Genomic DNA, 19354 nt, shown 5'->3' on the forward strand with positions numbered 1-19354 from the left:
ATTTGTAACACTCATCTAATCAATCGTATTCAAAAGGCCAGACTTATTTCATTTGTTTGGATTAGAGTTTTAGGTCTGTTTGTTCGAAAAAAAAAATAATTTCTTCATGGACTTTGGGCTGTTTCAACCTTATGGTATTCAGGTGTTCTTGAGCGACAAAGGTTGAATGACATATTTGATAAAACAAGAGTTGACTTTCGGTTACTTGGAGTGAGATTTCATCATCTTTTCTAACCGGTTACTTGATGATGTTGAGGATCTCAGCGGATAAGGCTTGAAGCTTTATCTTTTTTTATTTATTTGTTGAAGGACGGATCAAAGAGATTGATCAACTTAATCCAAGGGATTTATTTGCCATTTTATTAAAGCTTATCTTGTGTTTATTTTGCTGCTGATTGACACTATAAATAGGTGTCTTATTCCCTTGGAGACGTTCCACTTTGGTATGCTGGGAATTGAATAATCTTGTTCAAAGTACTTGTTATAAGCTTTTGTTTATTTTTTTTGTGTTGAGATTTCTGTATTCTTGATTGGTATTGAATAACTCTAATGTGTGGTATTGAGAGTGATATTAGATGTATGTCAGTTGGTTTTTTGCTTTCTATTGGAGCTACATGAACTTTACTTGTAGAGGGATGTCTGGGCTTTAGTTGATAGAGGCGTGTTGTTCGATTGGTGGATTTGGTTGATTGAATGAGAGTAGATCCTAAGCGAGACTCTAGAGACATAAGACCGTTGAGTCTGAACCGTGCTAACAAAGCTTGTTCCTGTTATTTCTTCTCTGTTTTGCGTTTTAGCTTTCTAAGCTTATATTTTTCATTCTCACGTCGCAATCAACTTTAGTTTAGTGTTTTGTTACTGCAAACTAGTCTTTTTTCAACTTGCTTTATATATTTTTAAATCTTTGATACTAGAGACATTTTCTGATTATTTAGGATTATCTAAGGTCGTCTGCATTGCTGTTTGTGTTTTAGAATTTAGTTAGTAGTTTTATCTGAAGATAAGCAAAAGTTTAATTGTGAGAAAATTTGATAGGTGTCAAATTGATAAATGCATGTTTTAAAGTCAAATTCACACTTGATTTATGGTGGTTTTAAGTGAAATTACTAGGTTTAAAGTCAGTTTTAGTATTTTAGAGTTTGGCTAAATAGTGTTTACATTTGTTTAATTTTAGTAATTTTACATTTTTAATGTTTAGTGTTTAGTATGATTTAGCCTCACTGGAGATAATATGGAGCAGGTTGGAAAAACTAAGAAAGCAAAAACAGGAGAAGTTGGTGTGCTGAATCACACCACAATGTGAAGGAAGGTAGCGACAATCATCGAAGCTCGACCATTGTAGAAAGGCTCGACTTTGGCAAGTCAGTGAAGTAAGTTGCGATCCAGTGGGATTTTGTGTCGTGATGTTTGAGCTTGAATTACAGGAAAAAGCAAAGGCAGTCACGACGCAAATTAAATTGAGTAGCGACGCCAAGGCATGATTGACTGCTTTACACCTTTTTTTCACACCGGAAGTTTATCATTTAAATAATTCTTTCAAGATGAAAAAGAGATTTTAGACTTTAGTTTCATCAACATTCCTTCATAAAATCTTATTTCTTTTGTAATTTCTAGGTTGTAATTTTGCTTCTTTTGTTTTTAGTTGAATCTCAATATTAGTTCTACATTAAAATATAAAGAATTGAGTCTTGTTTAGTCATTATTAATTATTTTATAAGTGAGAGTTATGATTTTATTTTTTGAGATGTATCAAACAATTCATAAATTTAAGTTTAACTATCAACATACCAATTATAATTCAAAAAAATTAAAATTGAAATTGTTAACTTAATTATTAACAATTTTAACTTTAGTTAATTAATAATTTCAAGCTTACTAGTCAAGGAATTAAATGAAAGATAATGTTTAAGTAAACTTGATTTAAATACCATTTTTCATAATCATACTAATTAATATAATTCTTTTTTAAAAAATCATACTAATACATATTTTTAAAAATATATTTTAAAAAAATCCAGATAAAACATGTCATATTTTCCTCAATAGATTCTTAATTTATTGTACTCTACCACTCAAAAATGTAAAGCCAGCCAAAGAATAATACCTAAGAAGAAGAATAAGTTTGGATGATTGGAAATTCAGGCCAAAAAGATGAAGACAATTTCCATTTTCAATTCATTTTGATCCAAAACCAAACCATTTTGCCAGAAAAAACTTGTTCTTTCCACGAGATGCTTCTGCTGTTGAATCTGTTCCACCTTTCACTGGTAGTGCACCAGGTTTTGCTGCAAATTAAGGTTTAAACATGGGCGTTAATGGCTTCATTTCGTTCAAAGAACATAAACCAGGAAAAAGAATTTCAAAGAAAAAATCAGTTAAAGCACTCGATATATATATATATATATGATTAATTGTAAGCTTGTATAGGTTGGTCAATGCAAACAATATTTGTGCAACATGAAAAACATGTTTAAAAACAAAGCAAAACCTGGTTTTGAAGGAGATTTGTTAACTTTTGCACTCCTTGCATCATTAGAAGTCTTATCAGAATGTGTTGCAGAAGCTCCACGACGTGAAATAGACGGTGATTTCGTCTCCGACATCGTATAAACAGTATCATCAACACCTATACAATCAACAGAAATTTTACAACTATGGTATTTAAGGTTATCAAATATATATATGGATTGCTTAATTACCATCATTAGAGGGCTTTCCATAGGTATGTTGCAATACTTCAATGAACGAATTGTCCCTTTCATCTTGCATTACTAAGAAAACAACCCAAAAATCAGATAAAATTCATTCACTGAGGTTAAGTTGGTTGATAGATATGGAAGTTCTTACATTGATCGTAAAGAGCATTTCGATAATTCGGGACCGAGCCAACCAGAAGTAGTTGAACTGCCTCTGCATCTCTAGCCATGGACAGTTTAGCATACACATTCAGATTTTGTGTGTCTAATAGAATGCCAGAAAGCTGTAAAAAAGAAACCAGTTTAGAATCACAGACCAGATTGCCTGCTGAAGAATATAGTGAATGGGAATTTACCAAAAGCTTTTTCAGCATTGGGGTTTGCAGTAGTTCATATGCATCTTCACAATAATTATCTGTTAGAATTGTGCATTGAGATCCAACCTATAAGAAAGACCCAAACTTATTTATGTCCTGAAGTTGGTGGAATAGAAAAGAAATAACGGTTGTAAGTAGCTATGGATGTTAATATTACTGACCTCTCCATTTGTTTTGAGAATATCTTGGCCAACTACAAGGATGCTTAACTGGCCATCCATCATTAGAGTCTCCACATCCACCTGATCCTCAGACATTGAAGTATTCATGTTTAGTTTCAGTGCTCAATAGATATTAGGACATGGGTACATAAAATTTAAATAAAAAAAAAGTTAAAAAAAATATCTAGCATGTTTTTGTATCTGACACCCGCATTTTAGTTTGGGTATTTTTTTTTAATATAGTGTTAACCTTTCTCACCCGATAAACATGTATTAAGGTATTTAAACTCATGTCCTAAACTAATTTGACTAATTAACCATACATATTAGCTTTATAAAATTAAATTATAATATAAATTTGTATTTAATACAGGCAAGCCACATGCGATCACTTTGTTGAAAGTGCTCAAAATAGATTAGTTTATGGGTTAGTTATGTAATAATTATGTTGTTAAAGGTAATGAAAATTATGGTGCATTAAGTCATTTAGATTTTACATAAAATATAAAATAAAAAAAATATATGTTCAAGTAATGTTTATTGTTTTATAAAAAAATGAATTTTTTATAATTTCTTGATTCAATTAATAGGTGATACTAATTAAGTCAATCCCTAATAGTATAATGTAACACTCTAAAATTAATCATAAAATTTAATGATAGTAAACTTGTGTCAAATTAAAACTATATATACGTGTGAGAATTATTATTAGCTACCTAAACTCTTATGAATTTAAAAACTATCATGGAGCAATTTTTAAATTCAATAATTATCCTATATTTATCATTGGAACATGAAAGAGTACCTCCTCGGCAAAGAGAAGTGAGGTCGCATCAAGGCCAACATGGTGAAAGAGCCAAGCCGCCTGCCTATGTTTCCACATTCTTTCCCTTTTAACATTCATCACAGGCACCACAATGCACCCTTCTTCTTCTCCTCCTTTACTCTTCTTACCTCTGTTATCTAATAGCCACGCATAGCATATAGCTGCCACCATTGAACTCGTACCTGAAAACCCACCGACATTTCTAATTAATAGACTAATTCCCATAACACACACCCCGTAATCAAAACATGGATATACTTAACTGTTAGAAGGTCCTGACAGGACGATCTTGGCCTTGGATCCAGCCTCTCCATTCAATATCATCTCGAACTTACTTCTCTGATCTTTTAGAAATTTATTAAGGCTAATTTCTCGAGTTCCATCATCTTCCTTGGACCACCCATTTGCATTACTCTTCCTGGGTGCAATTTTCTCTAATGAACATGTCGACTTAGATATAGACCTCCTCTGAGCAGACTCCAACAAGTTCCTTGGAGGTGAAAGAGGCTTATTCTGCTCAAAGAAGCTTGTGGAAGACGATATTGACCTCCTGTGAGCCGATTCAACCAGTTTTTTCGGAGGAGAAACCAACTGGGTGTCTTGCAAAGAAAGTTGAGTTTTGAGAGTTGTAGAGGAAGGGACCGGGACTCGGGCAGATGGGTCTGCTTGGAATCGTGACCTGCGGAAGGTTGATTGCCTAGGTGGCAAACTAGAGGTTAGATCATTTCTTGTCGGGGAAGGTGGTCCACTAGACGGTGGTGTATGATTGGTGGGTTTAAGGATGTTGGAGAACCATTTATGAACAGGTTCGGCTGCGGATATATTATCAGTAGGACTAGAAGAGTTCACCGTGTCTGGTGTTTCTGATTTGTTGCGGCTGTGTTTTGCTGATTTCGTTAAAATCTCTTCACTGAATCCTTCCAACTGCCTGTTCCTGTATTTGAAACACACTCGATTGGATTCATATATGTGTATATGTATAGATCAAATGAATGAATGTTAGAAATACTCCTACCTTCTAGCAGACCTGGAGAGAGGGTCACGGCGTTCAAAAGATGATGAGAGGGAAAGCCGCCCCGGTTGAGCGGCGGCGAACTTAGGTGAACCAACAAGGCGAAAAGGCGAGTCACTCCGAGAAGGAGATGAAGCCATCATGCGCCTAGCTTCTTCCAGCCATTCCTGAGTTAACTTACTGCTATTACTCCTTGTGCTAGAATCAAAATCTTCGTTTTCTTCATCCGTAGATTTACCAGTTAAATTATAATGAGCTTTCTTGTCATTATCGACAGTTCCGAAGAACATGTCGTTGATGAAATCAGTGAGGTCGGGGACATGTTGCTGGTCGGCTTCAGCTTTGCATCGATTCTCCAATGCTTTCTTCTGCAACGATGAGTCTCTGCTGAGTCTCCGATCCATGAGGGCCGCCGGTAATGCCAGAGTGAAAGAGAAAAGAGGCCGGGATATGATTCGACAACAACGAAGAAGAGGGTGTAATTTTGGAAAAGGTAGCGTAGCGTTGGTAATATCATAAGGCACGATGTGGATGAAGCAACGTTGGCCGGCCCGGCATTCTCAGTTGATGTCATTTTCTTGGTGTGCTGTCTTTGCGTGTAGGCCTTGTCTTTTCTTTTGTGCTATCCGGATTGATAGCGATCGACGGTAAAGCCTCTTCCTATTCTAAGAATTTCTCCACTTTGTCCATGCAAACAAACTCATAATATATTTTCTACATCTTTCTGTATAAGAGCATTAGACTTGATTAAATTCAAATTCAAATAGGATTTTTAAAGGGGAAAGCTCTTCAATATTATTTTCATCTATAATCTATAATGCTAAAGTTTATGATCTTATTTATAAAACAAAAAAATTCTTATTACGTAACACTTCAAATTTAAAAAAGTTGGTACGAAATATTTTTAAATATACTTTGTTTATATAAAATATATTCGTGATAAGATGTGGGCTCAATTTTTTTTTTGTAGTGTCGTAGTCTGGCTCTACCTTATTTTGGTAGCTTAACAAGTTTAGGGTTTGGAGTTGATCCTCATCAGAGACAAATGTTATTTTTTGGTATTTGATAAGTGCTGTTAAAGTGTGATATGGTTGCTGGGAGTTTAATTTCATAGGTACTATTAAAAGGTGGTGGTTTAAGAATTGTTGGGCACTGTTTTGGTCAATTTGGTAGGGTTGCAACGCGACTAGGTTCGAAGGGAAACGATTGACGATCGCAGACATCTTCTTCTTGTTCAAATTGAGAACACTACTGGAATTCGGGCTTCAAAAGAAGATGTGTGCATTTTTTAGTCGACTTGGTGGGATAACCCACTGCTATGTGTTCCGTCAAGCCGCGGATGTGCTGCTCGCTAAGGGTTATCGTGGTCTCCACCTCCCCATGGTTGTTTCAAATTTAACGTAGATGAATCCGCTAGGGGCAAGCCAGGCCCTGGGGGCTGTGGGGGAGTCTTAAGGAATTCGTCAGGAGACATTCTTGCTTTGGGTATTATCGATTCAAATGTAGCAGAGGTTTTGGGATCAAGGTTGCATTGGATTTTTTGGTAAGGACGGTTGATGTATTTTGAGTTTGATACGGAAATCAAATATATATTTTGTGTGTCAGCTGCTTTAGGCCTTTAGTAATAGGCTATTGTTAGTTTTGTCTGCTGTAATTTTTTTCTTCTTTATTCTTCCCTTCCTTTTTGTACCAAAATTTACACCAACAGTGGTATTCAGAGCGTCTTCTTGAGGGCTGTGAGGTTCTACTGTTATTTTTTGAGTGTTATTTTTTGAGTGTTTCCAATGGCTTCTTCTAATGTTATTTTAACATCTATTATTATTTTCACAGGAACTCATTATCATGTCTGGGCAGTTAAGATGATAGTTTATTTGAGATCTCTTGGCTTGTGGAAGGTTGTAGAAACTGATGAAGATCCACCAGCATTGAGACAAAATCCCACCATCGCTCAGCTCAAAGCTTATGATGAAGAAATCTTGAAAAAAGATAAAGCCTTAACATGCATTCACTCCGGGTTAGTAGATCATATTTTCACAAGTATTATGGATCTTGAAACACCAAAGGCTATTTGGAATTAACTCAAAGAAACTTATGAGAGAGGTGACAGAGTGAAGAAAACAGAACTTTTAACTCTAAAAAGAGAGTTTATGATGCTGCAAATGAAGGATGATGAGCTAATTAAAGATTATTCAACCAAGCTAATGGTTTTGTAAACCAAATCAGACTTTATGGTAAAGAACTGTCTGATGAAAAGGTGGTTGAAAAAGTCATGATCAGTGTTTCTCAAAAGTTTAATGCCAAAATTTCAGCTATTGAGGAATCTTGTGAAATGACGAGTCTAACAATTGCTGATCTTATTAGCAAGTTAAAAATGCAAGAACAAAGGGTTTCTATGTGAGCCCATGTGGCAAGTGAAGGTGCTTTTCTTGCTGCTCATAGAGGAGTAAAGTTCAACAGCTCTGGGAAGAAATTTGAAAGCTTAAGCAAGGGCAAAGTTGTTCTTTCTTCCATGATAAATGATAAATTAACATATTTTAGTCCCGTTCTTAATGTGTTTGTAGATGACTATTTATGCAAATTGGTGAATTTGATGCTCTTAATCCTTTGAATTCATGTTCCTATTCTTAGGTGAGCATTTGGGAGTGAAAGAAGTGAAAAACAAGCTAAAATCGGACAAATATAGAAGATTTTAGGATCCACACAGGCTGGACATACGCCCATGTCGATTTCGCACATTGCTTCCAAACACACGGAAAAATACAATTTTTAGGCTTTCAAGCATTCTAAAGTCTATAAATACCAAATAGAAAAAGAGATATGGGAGCCATCAGAGAGGATCGAAGAAAACACTCAAAGAACACTATTGGAGCCAACTCTGAAGCGGATTTCCATCAAGATCGAAGACCTCCTTTTAATTTCTTCTGAAGTTTTTATGAGTTTATTTATGTCTTGTGGTTATTCTGACTTTGAGATGTTTTATTTCAGAATTATGAACTAATTCCCTAGATACCTAGAGAAGATGAAACCTATGATGAATTCAATTATTTGATTTCTGGTTTACATGATAAATACTTGATTCTTGTTCTCAATTATGTGTGATTATTTCTTACTTTAATATTTCCAAGATATATTAATTCATATTTAATATGCTTAATTCAGTGGAGAAAAAGTCTTTGTTTAAGAGTAGATCTAGCATAATTGAGTGGAGTTGTATGCAATCCTAGAAATAGGATGCCATAAATCTACAGGATTAGAGTCAAATCTAATAAGAGAATCCATAGATCGAGTTAATGCGACGATAGGGGTTTTAATTAGAAAGAGATTTAAATTAATCAACCTAGAGTTAGTTGTTCTTATTCTAAAAAGAGATATTAACATAATTTAGGGATTTCTATAGATCAAGACACTAAGTGAATAAATCGTTTAATTCAGATTCAAAATAATATATAAAGTCTAGGTGGATTCTTTCTTGGGTATTGTCTCTCTCATTGGTTATCTTTCGATTATTTTCCTTATTCTCTGTTGAGTTCTTAATTCAATTAGTTTAGTAAATTTACTTTAAAAAACATCACTTCAATTTGTCGATTAAATAATAGAAAAATAGTAATTATTAATACTTTTAGTCCTCGTGGATACAATATCTCTACTCACCATAGCTATACTATCTATTGATAGGTGCACTTGCCTCTGTTGTATTTTTAGTTAGTCACGTGAGACACATCAAGTCTTTGGCGCTGTTGTCTTGGAATAAAATATTAGGAACATTTGATTTTTATTAATTTAGCCATTTTTATTTTATTTTTATATTTTTTGTCTTAGTTTAATTTTTACATTTTAATTTTTCTTTTGTTTGCTTTTGGCAGATTCCTTTAGTTTATTACTAGAAGAAATTCGTTAGGACCATTGATTTACGACAACAAGATTGAAAGTACTGCTCATATAAATCGTAGAAAAGAAAGGCAGAATTGATAGAATTTAGTAGATGAACAAGAGGACATTATTATTACTGAGGAGATGAGTGATAATTAGAATATTCAGCTACCTCCTGCAGCAACTCCTACTCCTGTTCCTCGTACTATGTATGATTATGCCAAGCCCACTCTAACTAAGGCTGAATCGAGTATTGTGCGACCTACTATTGCTGCAAATAACTTTAACTAAAGCTAAACACTATTCAGATGGTACAATAATATGTCCAGTTCAACGGTTTGCAAGACGAAGATCTAAATACCCATTTGGAAAATTTTCTAAAGATTTGTGATACTTTCAAGATTAATGGCGCCATTGATGACACCATTCGCTTACTATTATTCCCTTTCTCGTTAAGGAAAAAAGCTAAACCATGGTTAAACTCTTTACCACGAGGTTCGATCACCATATGGGCTCAGATGACCAAGAAATTTCTACTAAATTACTTCCCACCAGCTAAAACAGCCAAGTTGAGGAATGACATCTCTTCCTTTGTGCAGATCGATTTAGAGACTTTATATGATGCATGAGAGAGATGCAAGGACTTATTGAGAAGGTTCCCTCACCATGGGTTACCTTTATGGCTACAAGTTCAAACCTTCTACAACGGTTTGAATCCCTCAACTAGGCAACAAATCGATGTAGCAGTTGGTGGAACTCTAAACAATAAAACACCCGAGATAGCTTATGAGTTTATAGAGGAGATGGCACTGAATAATTATCAGTTGTAAGTCATAAGGACAAAACCGATGAAAGCATCCGATGTTTTTAATATTGATGCAGCCACCATGTCATCAAACCAAGTAGAATTATTAAATAGGAAAATTGATGGTTTATATCTTTCTACGTAGGTACATCCAGTGATGCAATGCGATATAAATGGAGGTGGAAAAAATAATCCAGAATGTTTACCCTTCAATCCTATCACAAAGAACAAGCAAATCAATTATATGGGTAATAATTCTAGGCCTAAAAATAACCCTTATAGTAATAACTATAATGCAGGTTGGAGGAACCATTTCAATTTCTCTTAGTGTGGTTAAGGAAATTAAATAGCACAATCACCTCCAGGCTTCTAACAACCACCTTATCAGCAAGAGAAGAAGTCAAACCTTGAGGATATGTTGACAAAGTTTATCTCGGTGTCAGAAACTCATTTCCAAAACACTGAGGCTGTAACACCCCGAACCCGAGACCGACACCGGAGTCGAACACGAGGTGTTAACAGACTTTAAACCCCTTATAAAAAATATTTCCCAGACACTGCCAATCTGCGTACTAGTCGCTTTAAAAATCATATCTTGAGTTTCACAACTCGAAAATCAGTTTTGTGATTTTTCCCTGAAACTAGACTCATATGCCCATCTACATATTTTTTTCTAGAATTTTTGGTTGGGCCAATTAGTACAGTTTATTAGTCAAAGTCTCCCATGTTACAGGGATCGACTACCCTGACCTTTGCGCATTACGACTTGGATATCTCCTTGTACAGGGCTCCAATACTGATGCCGTTTGTTTCTATAGAAACTAGACTCAGAGAGGAATCTATACATATATGGTATGACTCCTAATTATCTCTGGTTAATTTATAATGAATTTCCAAAGTCGGAACAGGGAATCCAGAAACCGTTCTGGCCCTGTCTCACGAGAACCTGAATATCTCTTAACATACTGTCCGTATGATTGTTTCGTTACTTTCCTATGAAAGTAGATTCATCAAGGTTTGTTTACATAATTTATTCACTATTTAATTCCATTACTACTATTTTTAGTGATTTTCCAGATCTACATCACTGCTGCTGTCAGCATCTGCCTTTAAGGTAGACTTTACCTATTTCATGGTTTCCATGATTCAACTAGCCCTTTTTGCATAAATAGCACAATTTATGAAAGTGATTAACCATCCCCGTGGCCAATCCTTGTCAAGCATATCCACACCAAATGATTATAACATTATACTCAAACACATATAAGCCATTTTCGCATGGCTATCCAAAATTTATACAAGTCCAAAGGGTCCACGACCCACAACAAACGGGTAGTCCTATACATGCCATTTCGAAGTTCAACCAAAATTGTACCAAAAGGGGGGGCTTTGATAGTGTGGGCGACTTTGACTTCAAGATCCCGAGTCCGATAGCTGGAGAACCAAATCTATAAAACAGAGGAGCAATGAAACGGAGTAAGCAATTTATGCTTAGTAAGTTTTGAGCAAGGAATTCCAGCACAACAAAAGTATAGCATTCATATAGCTAAACGGATAATTTCATATGCACAAATTTACGATATCGTACTTGCTTCACATTATCAACCCTTATGTACATACACAAAAGATCAACTCAGCCAAAGGCCGGTAGCTCGTTTATCAACTGAGCGAATACTTATTTGTAAGGGCTCAACTAAATTCAAGCACATACGAAACATACCTCAATGTTGGGATGTTTCGAGAGTATTAATTGGAATTTTACAGCAAGTTCATTCATTCCCAAATCACGTACCTTCGGAATTTAACCGGATATAGCTCCTCGTTCAAATGCCTTCGGGACATAGCCCGGTTATAGTAATTCGCACAAATGCCTTCGGGACTTAACCCGGATTTAGTAACTCGCACAAATGCCTTCGGGCTTAGCCCGGAATTAGTATCTCGCACAAATGCCTTCGGGCTTAGCCCGGAATTAGTATCTCGCACAAATGCCTTCGAATCTTAGTCCGGATATTGTCACTTAGCACAAGCCTTCGGGACTTAGCCCGGACATCATTCAAATAACCATGCACATTTAACAATAAATCATGGCCCATTCGTATTTCATTTTCGTTAGCAAAACTCAAACACAAGACATTTATCATTCTTGCAAATTCGGCTCAATAGCCACACAAAGAGCATGATTTTAATTTGCTTAAAACATGATCTAATCACATCATAATTTAAGCTCTCTTACTCAAGAACTTACCTCGGGTGTTGTCGAACGATTCCGATAGCTATTCGACCACTTTTTCCTTCCCTTTATCGGATTTAGTTCCCCTTTGCTCTTGAGCTTAATTAAACAAATAAATTGATTTAATCATTTGAGCATCGAAAAGAGGAACACAAGGCACTTAGCCCATATTTATACATTAGACATTAAAGTCACATATGTACGGAATCATGAATCAAACTCAACATTTTAGCTAATTTTTCCCCCTTGGCCGAATATGCATGTCTATTTTGGGGCCGATTTCAACACTTAATACATTCTACAAGTATGGTCACTTGTATTGACTAAACACCCTTTTGTTTCAAGTTCAAAACTTGGCTAATACACACATATACACACTAGTAAAGCATCCTCTCCCTTTCCATCAATTTAACACATGCATTGCTCATTAACATGCAAAAGTTATATTCGGCCTTAGCACACAACTTGCTAGCCGATTCTTCTCCATTTAGCAACCAATGCACATATGTGCTCACTCAAAAATGCTAAAAAGGAGGTTCAAGAATCATCAAGCCACCATCACATGCATCATTAACAAGCTTCATATTTAGCATGCAATGGCATTAACACAAACTCCACCTAGGCCGAATCTTAACTCATCCTCATGCCTCATCACCACAACATCAAACATCAACCAAGAATGATGCATCCATGGCCGAGTGTCATTTCCATCACATAGCAAGATTTAGACCATGGGCTAGGTAGAACTCAAGCTAACAACTAAAACATGCATGCATCTCATGGAACATCATCAAACATACCTTAGCCTAGCTACATGCGTGGCCGAACCTCTTCAACCTTTCTTCTTCCTTCCTCCTTAAAATTTTTGGCCAAGGATGAACCAAAGGATGAGCATTTTTTTTTCTTTGTTTTTTTCTTTCTAGTTTCGGCTAAATGAAGATGAGAAAGGATGAACAAAAATTTTCTCCTTTCTTTTCTTTAGCTCACGGCAATGGGGGGGGAAACAACTACACACATTTTTTTTTTGTATTCATCATACTCCTTTTCATTATTTTATGCCCATGCCCCTTATTTTATTTTTTCCTACATACCTCACTAGGCCAACATGTTCCCAACATGTTTCCACCCATAGCATGGCCAACCACTAGCTCAAATTTTGGGTAATTTGACATGCAAACCCATCATTTTCACAACATGCATTAATAGACCATTTTAAATTAGCCTATCATATTTTCACCATGTCTCATATCAATCCCTATTTAATAATTTCTCATGCAATTGGCAAAATTGGAGAATGAAACTTCCACATACTCATGTACACACATAATAAGCATAGAATATGGAAATCAATTATTTTTATGACTCGGTTTTGTGGTCCCGAAACCACTTCCCGACTAGGGTCAATTTTGGGCTGTCACAACTCTCCCCCACTTAAGAAATTTTCGTCCCCAAAATCTTACCGGTAAATAGGTTTGGGTATCGTTCTTTCATCGAGCTCTCGGTTTCCCAAGTAGCTTCCTCGATCCCGTGTTTGAGCCATAACACCTTCACTAACGGAACCCTTTTGTTTCGCAACTCCTTCACTTCACGAGCTAGGATATGCATCGGCTCTTCTTCATAACTCATATCGGCTTGAATTTCAATCTCTGATGGGCTAATTATGTGCGATGGATCAGATCGATAGCGTCGAAGCATCGAAACATGAAAGACGTCGTGAATCTTTTCAAGCTTAGGGGGCAAAATCAATCTATACGCAACCGGACCAACTCGTTCGGAGATTTCGTACGGCCCAATGAATCTCGGGCTCAACTTGCCCTTACGGCCAAACCTGAGTACCTTTTCCCAAGGCGAAACTTTAAGGAACACTTTATCTCCCACCTGATATTCAATGTCCTTTCGTTTCAAATCCGCATACGATTTTTGACGATCTGTGGCTGCTTTTAGACTTTCACGGATTACCTTTACTTTCTGTTCAGCATCCTTAATCAAATCAACTCCGAAAATTTTACTTTCACCGAGCTCGGTCCAAAACAACGGTGTACGGCATTTACGACCGTACAAAGCCTCGTAAGGTGCCATCTTAATACTTGATTGAAAGCTATTATTGTAAGCGAATTCAATCAAAGGTAAATACCGTTCCCATGAACCACTGAACTCGAGGATGCAACATCTCAACATATCCTCAAGTATCTGAATTATCCGCTCAGATTGACCATCGGTTTGGGGATGAAAAGCAGTGCTAAAATGCAGCTTGGTACCCAAAGCTTCTTGCAATTTCCTCCAAAATTGCGAGGTGAATCTCGGATCTCTATCCGACACGATAGAAATAGGTACCCCGTGTAATCTCACAATCTGAGAAACGTGCAATTCAACTAGTCTATCCAATGAAAAATCCATACACACGGGGATAAAGTGAGCCGACTTAGTCAGTCTATCAACAACAACCCAAATCGCATCCTTCTTACTTGTTGACAATGGCAGTCCGGACACAAAGTCCATTGTGACTCGATCCCATTTCCACTCGGGTATCATGATCGGCTGAAGTAATCCTGAAGGCACTTGATGTTCCGCTTTCACTTGTTGACATATTAAACATCTCGAAACAAAGTCGGAGATGTCTCGTTTCATACCATGCCACCAAAACCAACGTTTCAAATCGTTGTACATTTTCGTACTCCCCGGGTGACTTGACATTCGGCTACAATGGGCTTCGTTCAGAATCATCGAAATGAGTTCTGAACTCCTTGGAATACACAAACAACTTCTGAACCTCAAACAATCATCATCATCAATTTGAAAATCTGATTCCTTGTTCGGAGCACACTCAGCCCGTTTTGCAACCAATTCATCATCAACTTTCTGGGCTTCACGAATTTGATGAATCAATAATGGTTTGGCTTTTAATTCAGCTATTAACACATTGTCGGGTAGAACAGACAAGTGCACATTCATCGCTCGTAAAGCAAACAATGATTTCCGGCTTAAGGCGTCCGCAACCATATTAGCCTTTCCCGGGTGGTAATCAATGACAAGCTCGTAATCTTTCAACAACTCAAGCCAACGTCTTTGTCGCAGATTTAAGTCTCTTTGAGTCATCAAATTTTTGAGACTTTTGTGATCCGAAAATACATGGCACTTCTCACCAAATAAGTAATGTCGCCATATTTTTAAAGCAAATACGATGGCAGCTAGTTCAAGATCATGGGTCGGATAATTTTTCTCATGTGGCTTTAATTGTCTCGACGCATAGGCCACCACTCGAACTTCTTGCATCAATACGCAACCCAACCCAAGTAGGGATGCGTCACTATAAATGACAAACTCTTTGCCTGATTCGGGTTGCACTAAAATTGGAGCTTCAGTCAAATAAGTTTTTAGTTGATCAAAACTTTTCTGACATTTCTCCGTCCATTCGAACTTAACATCCTTTTGAAGTAGCTTCGTCATTGGTGTGGCTATCATCGAGAAACCTTTGACAAATCGTCGGTAATAACCGGCGAGTCCCAGGAAGCTCCGAACTTCGGTAATATTTCTTGGAGGCTTCCAGTTAAGTATGGCTGAAATTTTGCTCGGGTCAGCTCGAATACCCGATGCGGATACCACATGACCCAAGAAGCTAACCTCTCTTAACCAGAACTCACACTTACTGAACTTAGCATATAACTGCTTATCCCGCAAAATTTGCAACACTAGCCTCAGATGCTCAGCATGTTCGGTCTCATCTCTTGAATAGACCAAGATGTCATCAATGAACACAACTACGAACCGATCCAAATATGGTCTGAAGATCCGATTCATCAAATCCATAAATACCGCAGGGGCATTGTGAGCCCAAACGGCATCACTAAGAACTCGTAGTGACCATATCCCGTTCTGAAAGCAGTTTTGGGTATGTCCGAATCTCGAATTTGCAACTGATAATAGCCCGATCTCAAATCTATTTTTGAGAAAATTGAGGCTCCCTTCAGTTGGTCGAACAAATCATCGATACGCGGTAACAGATATTTGTTCTTTATCGTCACTTTATTCAGTTGACGATAGTCAATGCACAACCTCATGGTTCCGTCCTTCTTTTTCATGAACAATACTGGTGCACCCCAAGGTGAGAAACTTGGTCGAGCAAAACCTCTATCCGTCAATTCTTGCAACTGAGCTTTCAACTCTTTTAACTCGGTTGGTGCCATACGATACGGAGCTATCGAAATCGGCGTAGTCCCAGGTACAAGCTCAATACCAAACTCTACCTCCCGAACAGGTGGTAAACCCGGTAATCCTTCAGGAAAAACATCCGGGTATTCACAAACCACCGGCACAGATTCGGGTTTCTTGTCTAATTCTTTGTCATCCAGTACATACGCAAGGTATGCTTCGCACCCTTTTCTTACATATTTCTGGGCCAACATTGCTGATATTACAGCTGGCATCCCCTCCAAGTCCGTAGACTCAACTCGGATTACTTCGTTATTTGCGCACCTCAAATCAATAGTCTTGCTTTTGCAATTCACAACCGCATCATGCGCGGTCAACCAATCCAAACCAAGAATAACATCAAATTCATCAAACGGCAAAAGCATCAAGTCCGCCGGAAAACAGGAACCTCAAATTTCTAGGGGACATTTCTTACACACTTTGTCGACAAGCACGTAACGACCCAAGGGATTTGACACCCGAATTACGAACTCAGTAGACTCAATAGGTAAAGTCTTACTGGATGCTAAGGTTTCACATATGTAAGAATGAGTAGAACCGGGGTCAATCAAAGCAATTACATTAGTATCAAAGAGAGTAAAAGTACCGGTAATAATATCAGGCGAAGAAGCATCCTCGCGGGCACGTATAGCATAAGCTCTAGCAGGCGCACGAGCCTCGGATCTGGTCGTAGCATCTCTAGATCCTCTCTGACCACCACTAGCATTGCCCGTATTTCCAGATGGTCTACCTCGAGCAGTGGTAGCACCCGGTTTCCCACTCTGATTTTCATTCTGTTCAAACAACCTCGGGCAATCTTTAATGAAGTGGTCAACTGATCCGCACTTGTAACAGGAGCGGTCAGGGAATCTACAACTCCCCGAATGCCATTTACCGCAATATCGACATTTCGTTCTATCTCGACGTTCATTCCCAACACTGGCGACAGAAGTGCCTCGTGTACCTACAGGGGGTCGATCACGATCTCGTCTAAAAAGGCCCGAAGTGCCTCTAAACTGGCCCGCATCATCTCAAAATTTCTTCGATGCCTGTTGAAGAGACTTTCCCGAAGGTCTTTTACGAAACTCTCCAGTTCCCACATCAACTTTTTGTTTTTCTTTTCTAAGCTCTTCGGCTTTACAAGCTCGCTCGACCAGTACTACGAACTCTCGTATTTCAAGAACACCAACGAACATTTTTATATCTTCATTCAGCCCATCCTCAAAGCGTTTACACATGATAGCCTCGGACGAAACACATTCCCGAGCGTATCTACTAAGTCTAACAAATTTTCGCTCGTAATCAGTAACTGACATGGAACCTTGCTTAAGCTCAAGAAATTCCTTCCGTTTTTGATCAACAAATCTCTGACTGATATACTTTTTCCGAAACTCAGTTTGGAAAAACTCCCAAGTTACTTGCTCTCGGGGCACAACAGAAGTCAGAGTACTCCACCAATAATAGGCAGAATCACGTAGCAAGGAGATAGTACACTTTAGGCATTCATCGGGTGTACAAGATAGCTCATCGAGTACCCGGATAGTGTTGTCCAACCAAAATTCAGCTTGCTCGGCATTGTCGCTATCCGTAGCTTTAAATTCAGTAGCCCCATGTTTTCGGATTCTGTCAACTGGGGGCTTATTTGACCTTATTTGGTCAGTTACTGGAGGTATTGTAGGTGCGGGGGTGGTATTAGTTGGGAATGGAGGTTGTGGGACAGCCGTATTAGTTCGAATGTATTGGTTGAACCAATCATTCATCACGCTATAAAAAGCTTGTCTAGCTTCATCATTCGGGTTACTAGCATTAGGTTGAGAGTCCGCCGGCGCTGTCCCTTGTGCGGGAGCAGGCGCTACACTCTCAAGATCATCAGCTACCTCTCGGTTGGGATCGGGATCCATTACTATAAATAAACACATTTACAATTGTCAGAAATCACCACACTATCAAGTAATCACATAAAATGGCATGTATAGCTAGACCCAACGCATTACGGTAGTCCTAGAATCGACTAAACCGTGGCTCTGATACCAATCAAATGTAACACCCCGAACCCGAGACCGACACCGGAGTCGAACACGAGGTGTTAACAGACTTTAAACCCCTTATAAAAAATATTTCCCAGACACTGCCAATCTGCGTACTAGTCGCTTTAAAAATCATATCTTGAGTTTCACAACTCGAAAATCAGTTTCGTGATTTTTCCCTGAAACTAGACTCATATGCCCATCTACATATTTTTTTCTAGAATTTTTGGTCAGGCCAATTAGTACAGTTTATTAGTCAAAGTCTCCCATGTTACAGGGATCGACTACCCTGACCTTTGTGCATTACGACTTGGATATCTCCTTGTACAGGGCTCCAATACTGATGCCGTTTGTTTCTATAGAAACTAGACTCAGAGAGAAATCTATACATATATGGTATGACTCCTAATTATCTCTGGTTAATTTATAATGAATTTCCAAAGTCGGAACAGGGAATCCAGAAACCGTTCTGGCCCTGTCTCACGAGAACCTGAATATCTCTTAACATACTGTCCGTATGATTGTTTCGTTACTTTCCTATGAAAGTAGATTCATCAAGGTTTGTTTACATAATTTATTCACTATTTAATTCCATTCCTACTATTTTTAGTGATTTTCCAGATCTACATCACTGCTGCTGTCAGCATCTGCCTTTAAGGTAGACTTTACCTATTTCATGGTTTCCATGATTCAACTAGCCCTTTTTGCATAAATAGCACAATTTATGAAAGTGATTAACCATCCCCGTGGCCAATCCTTGTCAAGCATATCCACACCAAATGATTATAACATTATACTCAAACACATATAAGCCATTTTCGCATGGCTATCCAAAATTTATACAAGTCCAAAGGGTCCACGACCCACAACAAACGGGTAGTCCTATACATGCCATTTCGAAGTTCAACCAAAATTGTACCAAAAGGGGGGGCTTTGATAGTGTGGGCGACTTTGACTTCAAGATCCCGAGTCCGATAGCTGGAGAACCAAATCTATAAAACAGAGGAGCAATGAAACGGAGTAAGCAATTTATGCTTAGTAAGTTTTGAGCAAGGAATTCCAGCACAACAAAAGTATAGCATTCATATAGCTAAACGGATAATTTCATATGCACAAATTTACGATATCGTACTTGCTTCACATTATCAACCCTTATGTACAT

The 19354-nt window shown here is 37.7% G+C and overlaps 1 protein-coding gene and 1 non-coding gene across 2 annotated transcripts; both read right to left on the reverse strand.

The window, feature by feature from the left end:
* Positions 1 to 2137: 2137 nt before the first annotated feature.
* Positions 2138 to 5840, reverse strand: LOC107888150 (uncharacterized). The gene is made up of 9 exons (XM_016812285.2): positions 5076 to 5840; positions 4324 to 4994; positions 4040 to 4242; positions 3235 to 3315; positions 3053 to 3139; positions 2848 to 2980; positions 2700 to 2771; positions 2489 to 2626; positions 2138 to 2285 (listed from the first exon to the last, which is right to left on the reverse strand). The coding sequence occupies exons 1-9, from the start codon at positions 5474 to 5476 to the stop codon at positions 2176 to 2178; spliced, it is 1896 nt and encodes a 631-aa protein (XP_016667774.1). The 5' UTR covers positions 5477 to 5840; the 3' UTR covers positions 2138 to 2175.
* Positions 5841 to 9508: 3668 nt separating this feature from the next.
* LOC121225957 (small nucleolar RNA R71) lies at positions 9509 to 9615 on the reverse strand. The gene has a single exon (XR_005923864.1). It is a non-coding gene; the product is annotated as a small nucleolar RNA R71 (small nucleolar RNA).
* Positions 9616 to 19354: the final 9739 nt, after the last annotated feature.

Source organism: Gossypium hirsutum, chromosome A03, assembly GCF_007990345.1.
Source record: "Gossypium hirsutum isolate 1008001.06 chromosome A03, Gossypium_hirsutum_v2.1, whole genome shotgun sequence".
NCBI classification, from domain to species: Eukaryota; Viridiplantae; Streptophyta; class Magnoliopsida; order Malvales; family Malvaceae; genus Gossypium; species Gossypium hirsutum.